Genomic DNA, 16792 nt, shown 5'->3' with positions numbered 1-16792 from the left:
ATTAATTCAATGACAAATTGTTCAAAGAATCATTAAATTTGGAATGACATTAAACAATTCGCGAACCTACAAATTTTTTGTGGAAACTGGTCTGATGTTTCAGCATCTATCTCACTTTAATGGCATTCTTATCTTCAATGCAATGCGTTTGGTTGGTGTCAGATATGCTATAGTGATACTAGTGTACATGTTAGTAAAATAGTGGAAAAATAATGATAACAGTTGGAGTTATTAAAAGCTGAATTTGTAACATCTATATATGATTGGGAAGATGGAATTTCAAAGAAACATTAAGGCTATGCAGACCAAGAACCATCGACCTATATAAATAGATATACCTCCTAATTATAATTTAATTATAAATATTCAGTTGATCTAATCAATATTTCATCTTATTACATCTTTGCTAGTATCTCCTGTGTTTGAAAAATATGAAATAATAAAAATTATATAATTAAAATTTACTTGATATGAAACAGCTTAAATCCTTTATCTGAGTTTTATTTAAAATATTTTTAAAGAATTACCATTCAAAAGACAAAATGATGTTTTTTTTATTCTCTGATTCTACCTGTAGGTAAAATAAAAGGAAATAGAAAGTAAAGACATTTACATGAAACATTAAGTGCAAACAAAGCTTCGTTAATCAGTTTATGGAAGCATGTTTATTTCACATACGAAATGGCTTCTTTGGCTTATCAAAATTATGTTATCAGTTGGAGTCTTCTATATGCCACATATATACATACATAATACAATACTTAAAAAAATTATCGCTTAAAATATCATACAGTTTGACAAATAAAAACAGGGAATTCCAGAGTCAGTTAAAAGAGTCAGTAATTTGTTACACTTTTAAACTATGCATACAGAAATAACAAAGGAAACATTATTTCTGTTTTTTAGGATCATACGATCATAGGATGTCATAGGATAACACGATCTTTGATTAAAAAAAAAAAATTAAATAAATTCGAAATTAACGTAACCTTAACGGAAAAACCTAAATGTGTTTAAGAATAATGGAAAAATTTAGAGTTTTGAATAATCTAAATTATCTTACAATAAATATCACACGATTTCCCGATTTGTATTATTAATATTAAAAGAACTATGCATTACGTTTTATTTTTTTTCGAAGTAACGGACAGTTGTCTGTTTTTTTTTAAATAAGCCCTCCAAAAATCTGAGTCACGCGCATTAAATAATCCACTGATCTGTTCTATAGTTCGAATATGCAATGGCACAGATGGAGTCCACCTTAACGTATTCTGTATCACTTTATCAAATTTATGCCTCGATAAACTCAACAATGCTGAGAAAACTCCTTCTTTTTGCTCATCTGATCCTAGTTAAAAATATTAATTGTTTGTTAATAACTGAATTTTCTATTACATTTAAAACACGAATAAAATAAATAATAACAGTATACCTTCATCAGAATTGATTAAATCGCACAGTTGTTCTATAATTTCACCAACTAAATTATCTTTATCTTCTATTGGGAATACACGCATCAAATTACCTGCATTTACAAGTATTGTAGTGGAAGTTACAATTTAAATATTTAAATGAAATTTATTAAATTTTAAATTTACCTAATAAAAAAAATGCTCGATATGTGCTCGGAAATTTCTCGTTAATTATCATAGATAACAATGCACCCTTAATAATGTTCGTGTACGTCCATGTAGTTCCTTCTCTTTTTGCAAGAAGTATAATAGCGATTTCTACTTCACTATCATTTTTCTCTACAAATTGATCAAATTATATTTAGGCAATAAATTAAAAGTATTATAATTGTTTCTTACCTTGAAGTGCAGTCAAAAGTTCTTTGAGCAAATCTTTCGATAATGTTCCCATTGGATATTTGTAGTACATTGACACCAAATTTTTTAATGCATAAAATTTAGGGTAGTCTATAGCTTGCTGTGCCATAATTAAATGTGCCATACATTTTGGCAATAATCCTGTATACATAATAGTTACAATAATGAAATAAAAATTTGATTTTGAAATGATTTAAAAAAATACACATACTATTAGTACTTGTTTCGTTATTTGGAAATACTTCTGGCCAACAAGTGAATACTGTATATAAAATAAGTATTGCATGTACTCCCAAACAATACAAAGCATCGCAACAAAACATCCTGATTTTTTCTCGATCCTTCTTAATTCGTGCTAAAACCGTATACATTCTAGCAAGAGATTGTAACGCATCTCTCTAAACATAAAATTAATTAATTATTAATTGCATTCGTTAATTTTGCATTACATATGAAAATAGTAGTGAAAAGCCAAACCTCTATTGCTTGATTAAATCTAAAAAGTTTGTACTCTATGCCAAGTTGAACGAATTGAAATACAGTGGGATCTGATTTTTCTAGGTCAATTAATAATGCTGCTATTCTTTGCTGTGCTTTCGTCATTAACGGTGCAGGCGGTGTATAATGATTATCTAAATTTTTGTTATGTTCCTGTTCTGTGCTTAAGAATTCTATAATTCCTCTAAATTCATATAATATATGTTAGTAATTAGCCATATTAAAAATTAATTACAAACATGATGTGATACTAACTTTGCTATAATACGGGAACTACAGGTAAATTTCAGTTTTTCAATCACATCCCAATGTATAGAATTCTGCCAATCATTATCTACCAGCCTTTGCAATTGTTTACTGACGAATTCATCTAAAATAAATAAAGCATATTTTAGATAATCCCACATGTTTTAAAAAATCTGTTAGCAGAAATAATCTTACCTGCCATTAGGCCAATATGTAAAAATTTTTTATTATGCATATTCTTATTCTTCTTAGTTGGATTATTATTAATATGTTCTCGCAATATTTTAAGTAGACTGTACGATTTTAGTTCATGTTCTATAGCAGAATCATCCTGTGTAGTACAAACATTCGTGCGTGTTATTTCTTCAATACATAAATTCCTTTTACTTATATTATTTATCTCTGAAGTATCAGTGGAAGACATGTCATTGAAATTTAATAATTCTTGTTTGTTCGTATTATCTGTTTTGTTGATTTCTCTTACATCTAGAGAATTATTTTCACATACATATTTCAAATGCTCGTCATTCTTATTCGAATCAGTCATTTTCTCATGCAATTCGATTTTCTCTTCCAAAGAATTAGTATTGTGTGTAGTATCAAGTAGACTATACCTATTATTTGTTTCGAATGTTATGTTTGTGTCTTGTTCGTGTGTCTTGTTTCTTACATTACTTAATAAATTTTTAATATCGGTAACTGCTATTTTGTGAACAGGATCTCCTACAATATTTTCAGTACTGCTAGAATGTGCCTTCGAAGAAACTAATTGAGTTTCTTGTATATTATTACCACAAATATTTTGTAATTCATTATTATCCCCTTTCAATTCATTTAAATCAGTACAGTTGGCATTTTCTAAATCTTTTACTAATTGTTTCTTGAACTCTGGAACATCGTTTAATTTCTTTTGTTTAATCATTGTGTTCTTAGGTACGTGTGCAATGCGAGGTTTCTTTTTAGGTATATATTCATCCTTTTTGACTACTCCAGAATTATTGTCTAAAGCTTTTTGTTCTTCAGATATATTACCATTTTCATGCTCATAATTGTGCATATCTTCATGTTCCAACACATTTTGACATGTTTTCATGATTTTACTATTCTTCTTTAAATTTTTTATTTTTTTCAACAACTTTGATCGAATAACGGATTTTTTTAATTCGCTTTCACTTATTTTCCTCTTTTTTGTAGAATTGCCAATATTAAAATTATTTGTTCCAATCTGAGGTATTAAACTATCAGATTGTGGCGTTTCTGACATGTCTATATTTAAAGTATTAGTTTTTTCAATTGGTTTATTCAATTTTACTAAATGTGATACGTGTACTACTTTTATTGGGCATTCGTTTACCGGTTTAATATGCTCAATAGAACATGATTCATTTTCTATCGCGCTTTTATGCTCTGTTAGTGTAGAATATATGTCCATATTTCCTTCAGATCGGATCAGTTTACCAGATTCAATAGTATCCGATAATATTCCTAAATCGGTTTCGCCTCCTACTGACTTACTACATTCAACCAAATTTCGTACTATTTTTGCTTCAGCTTCATTTCTATTCATATGATCAGAATTCAAAGACAAGTTAGATTCACTTATATGTAATACGCTTTTAGATTGTACATTAATATTTGTCTTACTGTCACCAGACAACTCTTCTATGTCTTCTGTACTATGTAACAAATTATCAGATTTTCTAAGAAATGAACGTCGATACTTACACTTCTTAGGCTTTTTCTTAAGAGAAGTTCGTTCAGTTTTTTTAACAATTGATTCAATTTTCCAAAAACCAGTATGTACGTTTTGTAGTCTTTTGCATTTTAATCGAGATAATTTCGTCAATGTTCTATGCCTATTCAATTTTTTTGTTTCTTTTCTTCTGTAAGCGTCCATTAGTTTTGTTAAATTATTGAAATTAAATTGCGTAGAGTTATTTATATCATACATACTACAAGGATTTATATGATGATGCTGACAACAACTATTGCTTTGATTTAAGCCCTTTTTATTTAATTTCTCTTTCATCTTCATTTTCATTTCCAACGTATCAATTCTTTTTTGTAATGATAAAATAATCGACAACGAAGGCGTTACCATATTCTCACAATGATTATCCTGATTAGTTGTATTCGAATCTGTCCTTGATAACGGATTAAGTGGCGTCGATCCGATATAGTATGTACTTGGATTTATTAAATTCGATGTCGGAGGAAAAGTATTACAATAATCTGAGCGACCTAACGAAATAGTATGGGGCGTTAACAGACTTGTTGGAATAAACTCTACACGACTGTTCTGATTCGGTAAATGCTGCGAAGAAGTATCCGATAATGTTGACAACGTTTCAATTTTACATCGTTGTCCATTCTTTATATCTAAAGATATATGAAATTATTAAAATATATTTCGCATAAATGAGCACTGTCAATATTTCAATATTTTACCTATTGAAGGTTGTAATGGAGATGGAGATCTTAATGGTGGAGATGGAAATCTTTTTGGTGGAGATTCAATCTTTTCAATAAGTTTTGGACATGAATTACTCATAATGTTGCATATTTTCTCAATAGGAGGTGGATCTAACAAAACACTGCACTTGTCACAAAATATAGAATATATGTTATCCTTGCTATTATACAAATCGTCGGTTGATACGCTTTTATGTGTGACTTCCGGATTTCGCATTTTTGTGTTTCTAGTCAATGTATTAGTTCCAATATCCCGTAACTTTGGTTCTATAAAATAAATTGAATTTAAAATATTAAATTATTATTAAAAAAATATTTTTAAATTAATTATATTAATTCTCTAACTTACTATTTTCATTTCCTATAGAAATTTTCTTTCCCATCTTTTTCATTTTTGTATCATAGGATCTTTTTACATTTTTTAACTCCTGTTCCAATTCCTTGATTCTTACTGCAAGAGATAATCAAAGCTTAGTAAAGTAGCTTAGTAAAGCTACATAGAATATTTAAATCCACTTTATAAAATTACCTTGAAATGTGGATTTTTCTAAGTCATATTGTATTATCTTGTGATTTTGATCTTCTTCTACGTCCTTTATTTTACATATTAATTGTTGTATATGCTGCTGATCAGCTGCTGCCTTGATATTAGCTTCATTTACTTGTGTAGTCAGAGTTTCAATACTTTTTTTATACTCTGTATTTTGCTGAGAATTATATATTAATAATGCATGAGTAAGAGGAAGAAAGGTAATATTTTGTAGGATAAGTATTTTATATTTACATATATTCTTTTACTTACAAGTTCCAATTTAATAAGTTTTGCTAAAGCAGAATTATAATTATATGTTGTTTCTTTCCCATGTTTATTTGATGTATCTAGATCTTTCTTTATTTGTTCACATTCTTTTATTTTATCATTATATTTTTTAATTAATTCACTAAAAATAAGCATTTTGTTAATATTAATTAAAAATGATGACAGATGTAAATATATAAAAATACACAATTAATATGTTAATTTACTTACTGAGTTCCAGCAATTCTCTCTTTTAACAATAAATAGGACTGCGTTAATTTGTCTACATTAGAAATATCCACCTTAAATGAAATAAATAATAATCGACAATTAAATTTAATAAGAATCAGAATTTAAAAATGGCATTACAATAAATTTTATTAGTAAATATTTCATATTAAACTCGTATTAAAGTGGTGTATTTCATTTGACTAGAGTCTTAGATTAAAGTTAATTAAAGTTCAGATTAAATTTTTATTAACTAATAACACAGAATTAAACGGTATTATAACCTCAAACTAACCTAAATAGTCGATAGTATTAAATTCGATTTAAAGTAAAAATTTCTGAGAATAAAGTACTCACTCGAGCGGTTTCATCTGTCTTTAAATCCGAAAGATTATCGTCCATGGTAATTAAAATGACAATTAGTACTATTTATTTTAAAATTATTTGTATTTTTGAACGCCGATCAAGAGACACGTTTATGCGGCGTTCAGTTTGATGTTTACAGTTCTGGCCAGGACTCTAATATTTATGATATAAAATTTTTATATAATGTAACGACATTATATACAGGTAAAAAGATTATATACAAGTGTAAAAGATATATATATATATAGATAGATAGATATGTATAAATTAATAATATTAGTAAGTATTCTTTTAAAAGTATTACCTTTAACGGTGTTTTTTTATGTTCACGCAGTTTTGTGTGTTTTTATAATAATGAACTTTTAATAGTATTATATTATGTCAGGCATACATTTTAATATAGATACATATATATTTCCTTTTTCAAAATACATGACAATTATGACTTTTCAATACACTCGAAATCTGCCGCGCGCTTACTTATTAAATTTTGCGCATCGCCCCACTCCGTTCATTTACGATGTCGTTATTTTCTCTCCTTCCGTATTCTACTAATTAGTACACTATATAGAATTTATTACTTCATATGGTAACTGTCGAATTGAGTCGGTGTGATTTGTTATTGAAATTGACAAATATTCTCAATGGTTCTGTATACATGCAGCATTCCTAGTTCAACTTCGCTTAGTAAAGAAAGATTTATGTCGAAAATTCTGCTTCGATATAGAATTGATAAAGAAATAGAATTAAACTAATCTAAAGTTTATAGTTTTTATATAAAACAGGTTTAAAACTCGGTACAAGCGAAATGAAGGTGTGTATATATGTATTTCTTAGGTGGGAATAATAATAATAAATGGAATAATCTACGTTGTACATTGTTCATGCGTGATGGAAAATGGAATGACAGACTGACCGTTTGTGTATACTAAACGCTTACAAGAACATTTTGGGTAAACTGCAAAATTTTGTATTAATTTGGAAGTAACAGTTTTGTAAACTATTAATTTAAAGATGAAAATAAAATATTTTTCTAGCACCTTTTATTCGACAACGTTCATATATATTGTATCATGTTATTCCAGTAAATAAATATAAACTTTTTTTGTAATTATTTAGGTAAATGCTTTGTACTAACGTAGTAATATACAGATGTAAAGAATTTATATAAATATATGAATTTCCATACGATTTATATGTGAAGAAAACCATTTATTACTTAAATTTTACAGTTTTATTAATTAATCATGGGAAGCAAAGGAATAGAAATGGATCAAATTCTAGCCCAGAAGCTTCTCGTTGAAGGTGCTACATTAGTTATGTTGGATGTACCTGTTGGTACAGAGTTTGGTATTGATTTAAAATCCTGGAATACAGTAGATTGTTTTAAAGGGATTAAAATGATCCCACCAGGATTTCATTATGTCCATTATAGGTAAATTTGTCGTAGTTATGTTCTTCTTATTTATAACGTAATATTTACATATCTATATTCTTTAAGTGCTGTAGATGAATTTGGAGAAGCAACACCTAAAGTTGGCTTTTTTCATATATTTAAAACATCTGAATTTCTAGTGAAGCGTTGGGACGCAAAAGAAGAAGATTTAAGTTCAGAAAGTATGATAGCACTTAATGTACTAAAATAATGTTAAAAGACTTTGTTATTAATAAAATCTAATTTTTCATACAAAGCTATAGAAGAAGAAACGGTTGAAAGGTACAAGAGCAATTTGAAAGATTTAGATAAATTTCTAGGATGTTACCCTTATGATATATGGAAACAATGGAAGGAATTAACAAATCATATTACCCCTCCTCTTGTTGAACGTTGTTCACCCATATGTGGGTATGTTAATAAGTTTTATAAATTATTAATTGTCTTTGCTATATTTATTCTTTTATTAACAAATTTCTGTATTTCAGCTTTGTAAGGTCAGCATTAGAATTAGAATATTGCACTGATGCTGCAAGACCAAGAGGTGGAGAATCAAGTTCGAAAAGAAGAAGGAGGAGTGGAATTACCACAGAAGAGAAGGAAGATGAGCTTCTTCCTGATATGAAACCTAAGCCTGGAACAGAACTTCGACTTTCAAAAATACCTTGTAAGCAATATCCAGATGGAGCATCACCAACAGAGATTACAAAGTATTCTTTGGATACGAGTTATGCATTGGATACTGTTCTTAAGAAATTGACGTTGTAAGTGATTAGTTAAATATTTGTTTCAGAATTTTATAACCTACTATTAATATCTTTACAGTCCCTTAGAGATAATTGGTGAAATGGAGTTGGCATTTGTCTGTTTTCTTGTTGGACAAAGTTTTGATGCCTTCGAACATTGGAAGAAACTTGTATCTCTTATTTGTGGAGCCGATCGTGCGATATCACAACGTCGCGCAATTTACATTGAATTTATGAAAGCATTAGAAGTTCAATTGATGCACGTACCCGAAGACGTACTTTGCGACATTGTAGCCAATAATAATTTTGTTTATCATAATTTACGCAAATTGTTCGCAAATATTGAAATGAATTCTGAATTAGATGGACGTTTAAAATCTTATACAACGAGATTTAGTGAACGATTGTCTGTAAAATTCTTGTGGGATTTTTCTAATTTGCAGGAAGAAACTGAAGATGAAGCGCCGGTTGTTGTTTCGATAGAGTAGGCTTGTATATTTGTAATTCGTGGAAACATACAGTTGTAAAATATATAATATAAAACGTAAATTCTTACTTCCTGTACATATAGGTAATGTTTATATATATAAATAAGGATTGATAAATACAAATTTTCCTACATTTTAAAATAACAACCAATTTTATTGTGAAGTTATGTACATCTTACAGAGTATTAGGTTAAAATATTTCCATTCGCCTCGGCTATATTAAGGAAATAATGAATACTTCTTCAAGTATTTAATGCACATTCAGCCTGGCTAAAAAGTAAATTGAACACATTATATTGCGCTTGATACCATTATGTTATATTATATAATATTATGTATAAAAACTTTCAGTAGGAAATATATTGTCAGTTACGATATAACCGATTGATATTTAATTAATATGTACCGGATATGATGTTTGGGTGATGTATGTGCACTGGTCAGTTATTTGGTTCCGGTTCTGGATCAGCTTCACGACGAAGGCGCTGAGAAGAGTTAAAATTAAATTTAATCGAACAACCCTAGTATCGATAATTATCATATAAATGGTTGATATCTAATTAATATTTACCGGATGTGGGGGACGTGGTGGTGGAATGTACACTGGTCGGTTACCTGGTTCCGGTTCTGGATTAGCTTCACGACGAAGGCGCTGAGAAGAGTTAAAATTAAATTTAATCGAACAACCCTAGTATCGATAATTATCATATAAATGGTTGATATCTAATTAATATTTACCGGATGTGGGGGACGTGGTGGTGGAATGTACACTGGTCGGTTACCTGGTTCCGGTTCTGGATCAGCTTCACGACGAAGGCGCTGAGGAGAGTTAAAATTAAATTTAATCGAACAACCCTAGTATAGACAATTATCATATAAACGGTTGATATCTAATTAATATTTACCGGATGTGGGGGACGTGGTGGTGGAATGTACACTGGTCGGTTACCTGGTTCCGGTTCTGGATCAGCTTCACGACGAAGGCGCTGAGGAGAGTTAAAATTAAATTTAATCGAACAACCCTAGTATCGACAATTATCATATAAACGGTTGATATCTAATTAATATTTACCGGATGTGGTGGACGTGGTGGTGGAATGTACACTGGTCGGTTACCTGGTTTCGGTTCTGGATCAGCTTCACGACGAAGGCGCTGAGGAGAGTTAAAATTAAATTTCATCAAAATCCCTAGTATCGACAATTATCATATAAACGGTTGATATCTAATTAATATTTACCGGATGTGGTGGACGTGGTGGTGGAATGTACACTGGTCGGTTACCTGGTTCCGGTTCTGGATCAGCTTCACGACGAAGGCGCTGAGGAGAGTTAAAATTAAATTTCATCAAAATCCCTAGTATCGACAATTATCATATAAACGGTTGATATCTAATTAATATTTACCGGATGTGGGGGACGTGGTGGTGGAATGTACACTGGTCGGTTGCCTGGTTCCGGTTCTGGATCAGCTTCACGAGGAAGGCGCTAGATAATTACCAAAAAATTTAATATAGAATATTGTCATTGTGCATTAATATTTAAATACTGATATTTATATACTTACAGGATTAATTGGTGGGAGACTTATAGGTCGGGGTGGGAGATTATTTGGTTCTGGTTCCGGTCCAGCTTCCCGACGGCGACGGAGCTGGGATAAGAAAAACGATTTAATAGTGGTTCTCATACTTGACTCAATTATTTTCTTATAATGTAATTTTTAGAATAAGTATATCTGCTCTAATTAACTATGGACATATTCTCTAATGTTACCTCAGTTTTACGTGCATTTGGGATTGTGGTGGTAGATACGGCTACCACAAAGGTAATAGCCAGAATGACGAAGATAAAGTTCTTCATGATTTTCTGTATGAAAATAATGTTATTTAGTTGCGTTTACATCCTTGAATATTTTTACAAATATTTTTTAATAAAATAATTACTGGTATATATATGGTGTGTATCTTACCTGATTAACCAGTGGTCCGACTTCTGAATGTGGAGTCACTGATATCGAATGTACTGAGTTGCATCGTATTTATACGAACTGTTAGACGTATCAGTCTTTGTCTGCGTGAAAGTTCAAGGCTTCATAGTACTTTGGGAATCACCGACTGCGCACAACACACGTATGATAACGAGAATTTCTTTTTATTCTAGCTTTCCTTTAGTCATGTTGTTGTTTCAGTAAAGTTATGCATTTTTCTTCCATTCTTTCTTACTCTTTCACAACCTATTTACTGTTACTATATAAGTCGAGTTTATAGTCCGATCATATTTTTTTATTAGATTAAAAATGTAGCACATATTTATATTTACTACATTTTAGGTACTTACATTAGGTACTTACATGTTACAAAATACTATCACACACTATTTAGCATTTTTTGAGAAGAAAGCCTTTACTATATAAAATTGTTTAAATTATTGTATCATATTATAAGTCGAAGTGCACTGTTTAGTTAAGGACCAAATGTGTTCTTATTCATTTGTGAAAGTACACATGTATACATACAGACCAGTGCAAGAGGGAATTACCGCGAATGATAGTAAGAATAAACATAAGTTTCTTTTCCTTGTGTTCTTGGAAAATCCATTTTACTTTTATAAATGATTTATTTTTTCTAATCTGTTATAATTATTTATGTTATTCGTTCTGTGGTTTTTTAGTATTTTAAGTTTTAAATTTCCTCAGGGCCTAAACATTTTTATAAATTACAACCAAAATAATATTCTGTTAAGTCAAATTTATGTGATAGGAACTTCTACTGATCTTGTGAATTGTTTAATTCCCTTTTGCTTTTCTGCAAAAATAATGTTTCCGCCCGGGATCGAACCGGGGACCTTCCGCGTGTTAGGCGGATGTGATAACCACTACACCACGGAAACAGATGAAAGGTATTTTTTATAATTTTAATTTATTGATAATTTTTATAATATATTTTTAATCAGTCTTTATGTATGTATGTATTAAAAATTCTCTAATAAAACACATATCAAATATATTTATATTTATAATTTCATTCTTTCTCAGCAAAGGAGTAGGTTAAGAGGTATAAAAATATGTAGCCGTAAATTATTTCCGAACAAAGTTTCTATTTTATACAAATTATAATAATTACAAAACAATTCAGCGAGTTTGAGATACTTCCTTATTTAGGAGACTGTACGTTAGCCTCAAGGGCTCGTTTCTCTTCTGATAATAATGAAACCTTCTCTTCATACTTTTCTCGTAAATCTCGGAAAAGACAAAGCTGCGTCTCGTATTCTTTTTTCAAATCTGCATTTAATTTGACCGCGGCATCCATTTTATTAATCATCGTATTATATCGTTCACGTTCCTCAGAAATTCGGACTTCCATGTCATCAACCTCTGCCTATAACAATGGCAATAAATATTCACTTCATTTTCTTTGTCGTTTCTAAAAATATAATTCTTTGTATAATTTAACCAAATTGTCTTAAATGTGATAATCATTCGATTGACAGACCTTATGATGATACTAATCATATTTTACTAATTATATATTACTTATTACATTTCACTGATTACCTGCAAATGTTTTACTTCCATATTACGAATTTGCAACAGACTTCTGGTGAGAGACTCTACTTCCTTCAGTGAAGCCACCTGATTATTCAATGCGTTAATTTGCTTCTCCTGATTAGACACAGTACGAATTCGATCTTCTAATTGCAGCGAAGTTTGGATAAGTTTACCCTTTAACTGATCCACCATTCGACGAAGCATAACCTCGTTACCTTCACCCTTCAGCAGGGCATCGTACGTCGATTGCAACTCTGTCAGTTTTTTTTCTGCGCTTTCCAACTTCTTTTGATAAGAGTCTCGTTCGTTGGCTGCTTTCTGTAAATAGAAAAGAATTTATCATAGCTGTATTATCGTTCATAGAAATTAAGATTTCATAAAACTTATTACCTATTATTATTAATCTTTTAATCTTTTTTGTTTATATAATCTTTTATGTATATATTATCTCATATTAATCTTTTCTGTTTTTGTATATAAAATTTTACCTGTACTTCTTCTTTTAATTTCGATATTAAAAGTTCGTGTTCAGTTACATTGTTATCGTTTCCTATCACTGATTTATCGTTTTCCGGTTTAATCGGATCGATCATGCCAGAAAGTGCAATTTGCTCTTCCGGTTTCCCCACATCAACATTTCCGTCTTGTTTTGTCAAGAAAAAAGTATCTCCGGCGCCTATGGTCGTTTCGAGAATATTTGGCTGCGAAAAGAATTCACAATTTTACGAAACCAACGCTTGATTATTCTAAGTTCCATTATTATCCGTATGTAGAAATATTTAACTTACAGATGATACATTTTGCTTCGCTTCAGATGTTGTGCTATTATCCTCCACTTCTTTTTCTAGAGAGTTATTTACAGTTTCACATACAATTTTCATATCTTCAACGATAGTCGAGTTTACTTCCTTTGCGGACATCTCTATTGTTTGATCTTCTACGCAATGCGAAATCTTACAGTCAATATCTTGCATGGGTGCATTTTGATTTTCTACCATGGCGACTGATGTATCTTTTGCATTGTCTTGTTGACCTGACTTTGCCATTTCAGATAGACAAGAGTCTGGATCAGTGGTTGATTTAAGAGTCTCGTTGTCTGACATTTTTATCTGCAAGAAACGTCACTTTTATATGTTGCACACGAAGCATACGAAACAGAGGAAAAGCGAATTTGTTTCTGATGTATTTTCACTGTGTTCATTATTATCCAACTGGTCAAATAATTTTTATCGTTAAGCACGAAATAATTTCTTATTCTTATAGTTTTATAGTTTATCGACTGTTTGGGTGACGATCGAAATTCTAAAATGTTACGTATAATCTATTTTACTTAAATTTAGTTCTAGTATATGAGTCGTAGCTTTGGATCGTCTGTTATGTTATAAGATCGATTTTATTAATTACCGGGAACTTAAAATACAATGGAATACGTGTTAAAAAATGATGTTTCCCTTTAAATACGAAACTTCTTGTCACACAAAAGCGACTGGATATCCAGGACTAATGAAAAGTATGATGTATTTTTGGACATTGTCTGCTAGTTCTATTTTAAACTATCGTAAACGTGTGCCAGTCTAGCATTCAACAAACTGCTAGTCGTATTGTATTTAAAGCAGGTACATGACATAAAACTTGTCATTGATTATTCATTCCAATTATAAGTATGTTCTGGATTGTACGATTATTTATGGGAACAAAATATATCTGTACGAGAAGATATTGCTACAGTAGTTTCATTGCGAAATATCATGCACTGTGAGGCAGAATTAATACATTATTTGTACAAATGAATTCGAATGTAATTATGAAAAGTATAAACGAAAAATAATTTAACGAAATGATAAAATATATCTCAATTGTTTTCGAAAAGTCATTTATTACACTAAATTGATAGACATCTCGTTATTCTTACATAATCAAAAAAGGCTTTTATTTGTATGAAGGTTCATTAACATAGTTACATTCACCACAGTGTCGCGCTCGAGGCATCTTTTTCCTCGGCTATCTAATTATTTGAAACAAATTTTATGGTAAATACGTAAAAAGATTTTATTTTTATAATAAGGCTAAGATTTTTTATAAATGCACTGCAATCTTTTGTATTGTTATGTACATGTTAATCGAGTTTGCACGAGATCTAGTCCCATAACCTCACTTATATCATATATTACTCTTCCCACGTTTCTTCATCTTTCCTATTTAAATATACATAGATATATTGCTTTTACGTAACATGTTCGTATAGGAAAATTGAATGTAAAAAGAATGTTCCAGAAACATTAATGTCAGTATAAAATTCAAAAGATCTAGCAGTAAACGTTACTTTTAGTGAGTCTTTTTCATACATTTTACATGAAATCAAAAACATATTAAACATTAATACATGATTGTTACGATGCATTAAGTACTTGCCATTTTTTTCTTTTTTCCTTGATAACAATGATCATACATACATGTATCATTTATTTAATAATGTATAAAATGTGGTAAAACCATAATAATATGATAGTTATTACCATTATTTGCAACTGTTAGTAAAAAAAATATGTGTATTAAATAAACTTCATTTTACAGAATATCAATTAAGGAATGGAAGAATACGCAAGAGAACCATGCCCATGGCGTATAATAGATGACTGTGGTGGTGCATTTACCATGGGTGCTATTGGTGGTGCAGTATTTCAAAGTATTAAAGGATTTCGTAATGCACCCAGTGGAATAAACAAAAGAGTCCTAGGAAGCCTTATAGCTATTAAGCAGAAGTCTCCTATTATTGCTGGAAATTTTGCATTATGGGGTGGTATGTTTTCTACAATAGATTGTACTTTGGTTCATCTTAGGAAGAAAGAAGATCCATGGAACTCTATTATCAGTGGAGCAGCTACTGGTGGAATATTAGCAGCAAGAAATGGTTTACCAGCCATGGCTGGTAGTGCAATTATTGGAGGAGTGTTATTGGCTTTAATAGAAGGTGTAGGAATATTTATTACCCGTTTATCTGCAGAACAATTCAAACCTCCATCGTTCACTGAAGATCCAAGCCATCTGAGACAAAGTCATCCATCGTAAAACGTATAAATATCTAGATATATTTTAAATTACACTCAACTAATTAAGTACAAATGTTTCATATTCTTTGAAACAATAGTAGTTGACAGCTATCATATTGCCAGTACATCAAATTTGTATAGACAATTCAGTCCCTTGATTTAAGAAATATAATAATAGTTTGGTTTCTATTTAATTCTGATTTTGTACTTTTATTGAATTATTAACAAGATAAAGCATTTAACATAAATATAATAGAAATTTATTAATGAGAAACATATTTATAAAATAAATTCACATACTATTTAGTTTCATTATTTGTAAAGGAAATAAATTATCAGATTTAACTAAATTATCATTATAGTTTAATGTAATACAATTTTCTTAACTTAAAATCTCATTCTAATCATCTTCATCTTCCATTTCTTCCTCGTAATATGTGGAAGTTGAAGGCACAGCTAAGTCTAACAATTTGTTTGTATAATCTTGTTGATTATCATTTGTTGACTGATACTTGATATTTTGTGGATGAGATTCAGTCTTTGTACCTTTTAATGATTTGTTCACTAATCCCAATAAATGAAGTTGTTCCACCTAAACATTTTGTCATATGAAATGTTTTTCAATATTAAAACATAAAAAAGGGATTGTAAATATTATATTTACCTGCAGACTACTTATTTGATCATCAATTTTTGCTAATATATTTTGAAGAAGTTCTTTTTCTTGTATTAATTCTCTTTGAAAACCGAGTAAATCGCTGGTACTTATTTTTATATTGCTAAAATCATCGATAGTCGCCATTTTTGTTAGTGTTATTTCATTATTTTTATTTTTAACGAAATCAATAATAAAAATAAAACTTTATAGTAGCAAGATATGCTAAAGTATCAAGTAATTTTTAAAATTCACTCTATGTAATTAATAACCTGTAACTTAATGTTTGAAGGTTATGTTTTTCATAATGGATTTCAATGTTACCAACTTGACGTGTAAGTAAATGCTGGCTATTGTAGACTGCCTGTATGTATTTTGAATTCAGTATATGCGTTCATAAAATTGGTCAGATAATGTTTTAAATTTGTTAGAAAAC

The 16792-nt window shown here is 30.0% G+C and overlaps 6 protein-coding genes and 1 non-coding gene across 13 annotated transcripts; 2 read left to right on the top strand and 5 right to left on the bottom strand.

Annotated features, from left to right (window-relative positions):
* Nucleotides 1-618: 618 nt before the first annotated feature.
* LOC139996804 (uncharacterized) lies at nt 619-6587 on the bottom strand. The gene is made up of 14 exons (XM_072021309.1): nt 6430-6587; nt 6076-6146; nt 5848-5986; nt 5575-5752; nt 5395-5496; nt 5022-5312; nt 2769-4952; nt 2583-2697; nt 2307-2511; nt 2041-2227; nt 1812-1970; nt 1599-1751; nt 1433-1525; nt 619-1348 (listed from the first exon to the last, which is right to left on the bottom strand). The coding sequence occupies exons 1-14, from the start codon at nt 6472-6474 to the stop codon at nt 1119-1121; spliced, it is 4152 nt and encodes a 1383-aa protein (XP_071877410.1). The 5' UTR covers nt 6475-6587; the 3' UTR covers nt 619-1118.
* A 557-nt stretch (nt 6588-7144) lies between these two features.
* On the top strand, nt 7145-9375 carry LOC139996817 (protein AAR2 homolog). Of its 2 annotated transcripts, none has more exons than XM_072021331.1 (6): nt 7145-7252; nt 7671-7873; nt 7940-8055; nt 8131-8284; nt 8362-8637; nt 8699-9375. In XM_072021331.1, exons 2-6 carry the CDS (start codon nt 7686-7688, stop codon nt 9105-9107), a joined length of 1143 nt encoding a protein of 380 aa, XP_071877432.1. In that variant the 5' UTR covers nt 7145-7252; nt 7671-7685; the 3' UTR covers nt 9108-9375. The 2 variants fall into 2 exon arrangements, with proteins under 2 accessions (XP_071877432.1, XP_071877431.1); XM_072021330.1 differs by lacking the exon at nt 7145-7252 and adding an exon at nt 7313-7557.
* Nucleotides 9241-11227, bottom strand: Apid1 (apidaecin 1). Of its 5 annotated transcripts, none has more exons than XM_072021350.1 (11): nt 11074-11224; nt 10878-10970; nt 10672-10755; nt 10512-10592; nt 10346-10426; nt 10180-10260; nt 10013-10093; nt 9846-9926; nt 9679-9759; nt 9514-9592; nt 9241-9377 (listed from the first exon to the last, which is right to left on the bottom strand). In XM_072021350.1, the coding sequence occupies exons 2-10, from the start codon at nt 10962-10964 to the stop codon at nt 9548-9550; spliced, it is 702 nt and encodes a 233-aa protein (XP_071877451.1). In that variant the 5' UTR covers nt 10965-10970; nt 11074-11224; the 3' UTR covers nt 9241-9377; nt 9514-9547. The 5 variants fall into 5 exon arrangements, with proteins under 5 accessions (XP_071877451.1, XP_071877453.1, XP_071877456.1 ...); XM_072021352.1 differs by having other exon boundaries at nt 9241-9373; XM_072021355.1 differs by lacking the exon at nt 10180-10260 and having other exon boundaries at nt 11074-11227.
* A 693-nt stretch (nt 11228-11920) lies between these two features.
* Trnav-aac (transfer RNA valine (anticodon AAC)) lies at nt 11921-11993 on the bottom strand. Its single transcript has one exon. It is a non-coding gene; the product is annotated as a tRNA-Val (tRNA).
* A 187-nt stretch (nt 11994-12180) lies between these two features.
* On the bottom strand, nt 12181-14208 carry LOC139996819 (uncharacterized). Of its 2 annotated transcripts, XM_072021333.1 has the most exons (5): nt 14056-14208; nt 13440-13760; nt 13140-13352; nt 12658-12969; nt 12181-12481 (listed from the first exon to the last, which is right to left on the bottom strand). In XM_072021333.1, exons 2-5 carry the CDS (start codon nt 13752-13754, stop codon nt 12257-12259), a joined length of 1065 nt encoding a protein of 354 aa, XP_071877434.1. In that variant the 5' UTR covers nt 13755-13760; nt 14056-14208; the 3' UTR covers nt 12181-12256. The 2 variants fall into 2 exon arrangements, with proteins under 2 accessions (XP_071877434.1, XP_071877435.1); XM_072021334.1 differs by lacking the exon at nt 14056-14208 and having other exon boundaries at nt 13440-14038.
* A 1016-nt stretch (nt 14209-15224) lies between these two features.
* Nucleotides 15225-16640, bottom strand: LOC139996830 (uncharacterized). The gene is made up of 2 exons (XM_072021359.1): nt 16366-16640; nt 15225-16293 (listed from the first exon to the last, which is right to left on the bottom strand). The coding sequence occupies exons 1-2, from the start codon at nt 16501-16503 to the stop codon at nt 16102-16104; spliced, it is 330 nt and encodes a 109-aa protein (XP_071877460.1). The 5' UTR covers nt 16504-16640; the 3' UTR covers nt 15225-16101.
* On the top strand, nt 15241-15895 carry LOC139996827 (mitochondrial import inner membrane translocase subunit Tim17-B). The gene has a single exon (XM_072021356.1). It carries the CDS (start codon nt 15241-15243, stop codon nt 15718-15720), a length of 480 nt encoding a protein of 159 aa, XP_071877457.1. The 3' UTR covers nt 15721-15895.
* Nucleotides 16641-16792: the final 152 nt, after the last annotated feature.

The sequence above is a fragment of the Bombus fervidus genome, chromosome 19 (genome assembly GCF_041682495.2).
Source record: "Bombus fervidus isolate BK054 chromosome 19, iyBomFerv1, whole genome shotgun sequence".
In the NCBI taxonomy this organism is placed as follows: Eukaryota; Metazoa; Arthropoda; class Insecta; order Hymenoptera; family Apidae; genus Bombus; species Bombus fervidus.
This window is presented reverse-complemented; position numbering and strand designations above follow the sequence as displayed.

Coding starts and splice junctions, on each gene's coding strand:
- LOC139996804 (XM_072021309.1), bottom strand. CDS start 6,474: ATGGACGATAATCTTTCGGATTTAAAGACAGATGAAACCGCTCGA. Junction 5,497..5,574: donor AGAAAAATCCACATTTCAAG/GTAATTTTATAA, acceptor TATCTCTTGCAG/TAAGAATCAAGGAATTGGAA. Junction 2,512..2,582: donor AGTTCCCGTATTATAGCAAA/GTTAGTATCACA, acceptor ATATGAATTTAG/AGGAATTATAGAATTCTTAA.
- LOC139996817 (XM_072021331.1), top strand. CDS start 7,686: ATGGGAAGCAAAGGAATAGAAATGGATCAAATTCTAGCCCAGAAGCTT. Junction 8,056..8,130: donor AGAAGATTTAAGTTCAGAAA/GTATGATAGCAC, acceptor TTTCATACAAAG/CTATAGAAGAAGAAACGGTT. Junction 8,285..8,361: donor CGTTGTTCACCCATATGTGG/GTATGTTAATAA, acceptor TCTGTATTTCAG/CTTTGTAAGGTCAGCATTAG.
- Apid1 (XM_072021350.1), bottom strand. CDS start 10,964: ATGAAGAACTTTATCTTCGTCATTCTGGCTATTACCTTTGTGGTAGCC. Junction 9,927..10,012: donor CACCACGTCCCCCACATCCG/GTAAATATTAAT, acceptor AACTCTCCTCAG/CGCCTTCGTCGTGAAGCTGA. Junction 9,760..9,845: donor CACCACGTCCCCCACATCCG/GTAAATATTAAT, acceptor AACTCTTCTCAG/CGCCTTCGTCGTGAAGCTAA.
- LOC139996819 (XM_072021333.1), bottom strand. CDS start 13,754: ATGTCAGACAACGAGACTCTTAAATCAACCACTGATCCAGACTCTTGT. Junction 13,353..13,439: donor CGAAGCAAAATGTATCATCT/GTAAGTTAAATA, acceptor TTCTTTTCGCAG/CCAAATATTCTCGAAACGAC. Junction 12,482..12,657: donor TGGAAGTAAAACATTTGCAG/GTAATCAGTGAA, acceptor CCATTGTTATAG/GCAGAGGTTGATGACATGGA.
- LOC139996827 (XM_072021356.1), top strand. CDS start 15,241: ATGGAAGAATACGCAAGAGAACCATGCCCATGGCGTATAATAGATGAC.
- LOC139996830 (XM_072021359.1), bottom strand. CDS start 16,503: ATGGCGACTATCGATGATTTTAGCAATATAAAAATAAGTACCAGCGAT. Junction 16,294..16,365: donor ATCAAATAAGTAGTCTGCAG/GTAAATATAATA, acceptor CAAAATGTTTAG/GTGGAACAACTTCATTTATT.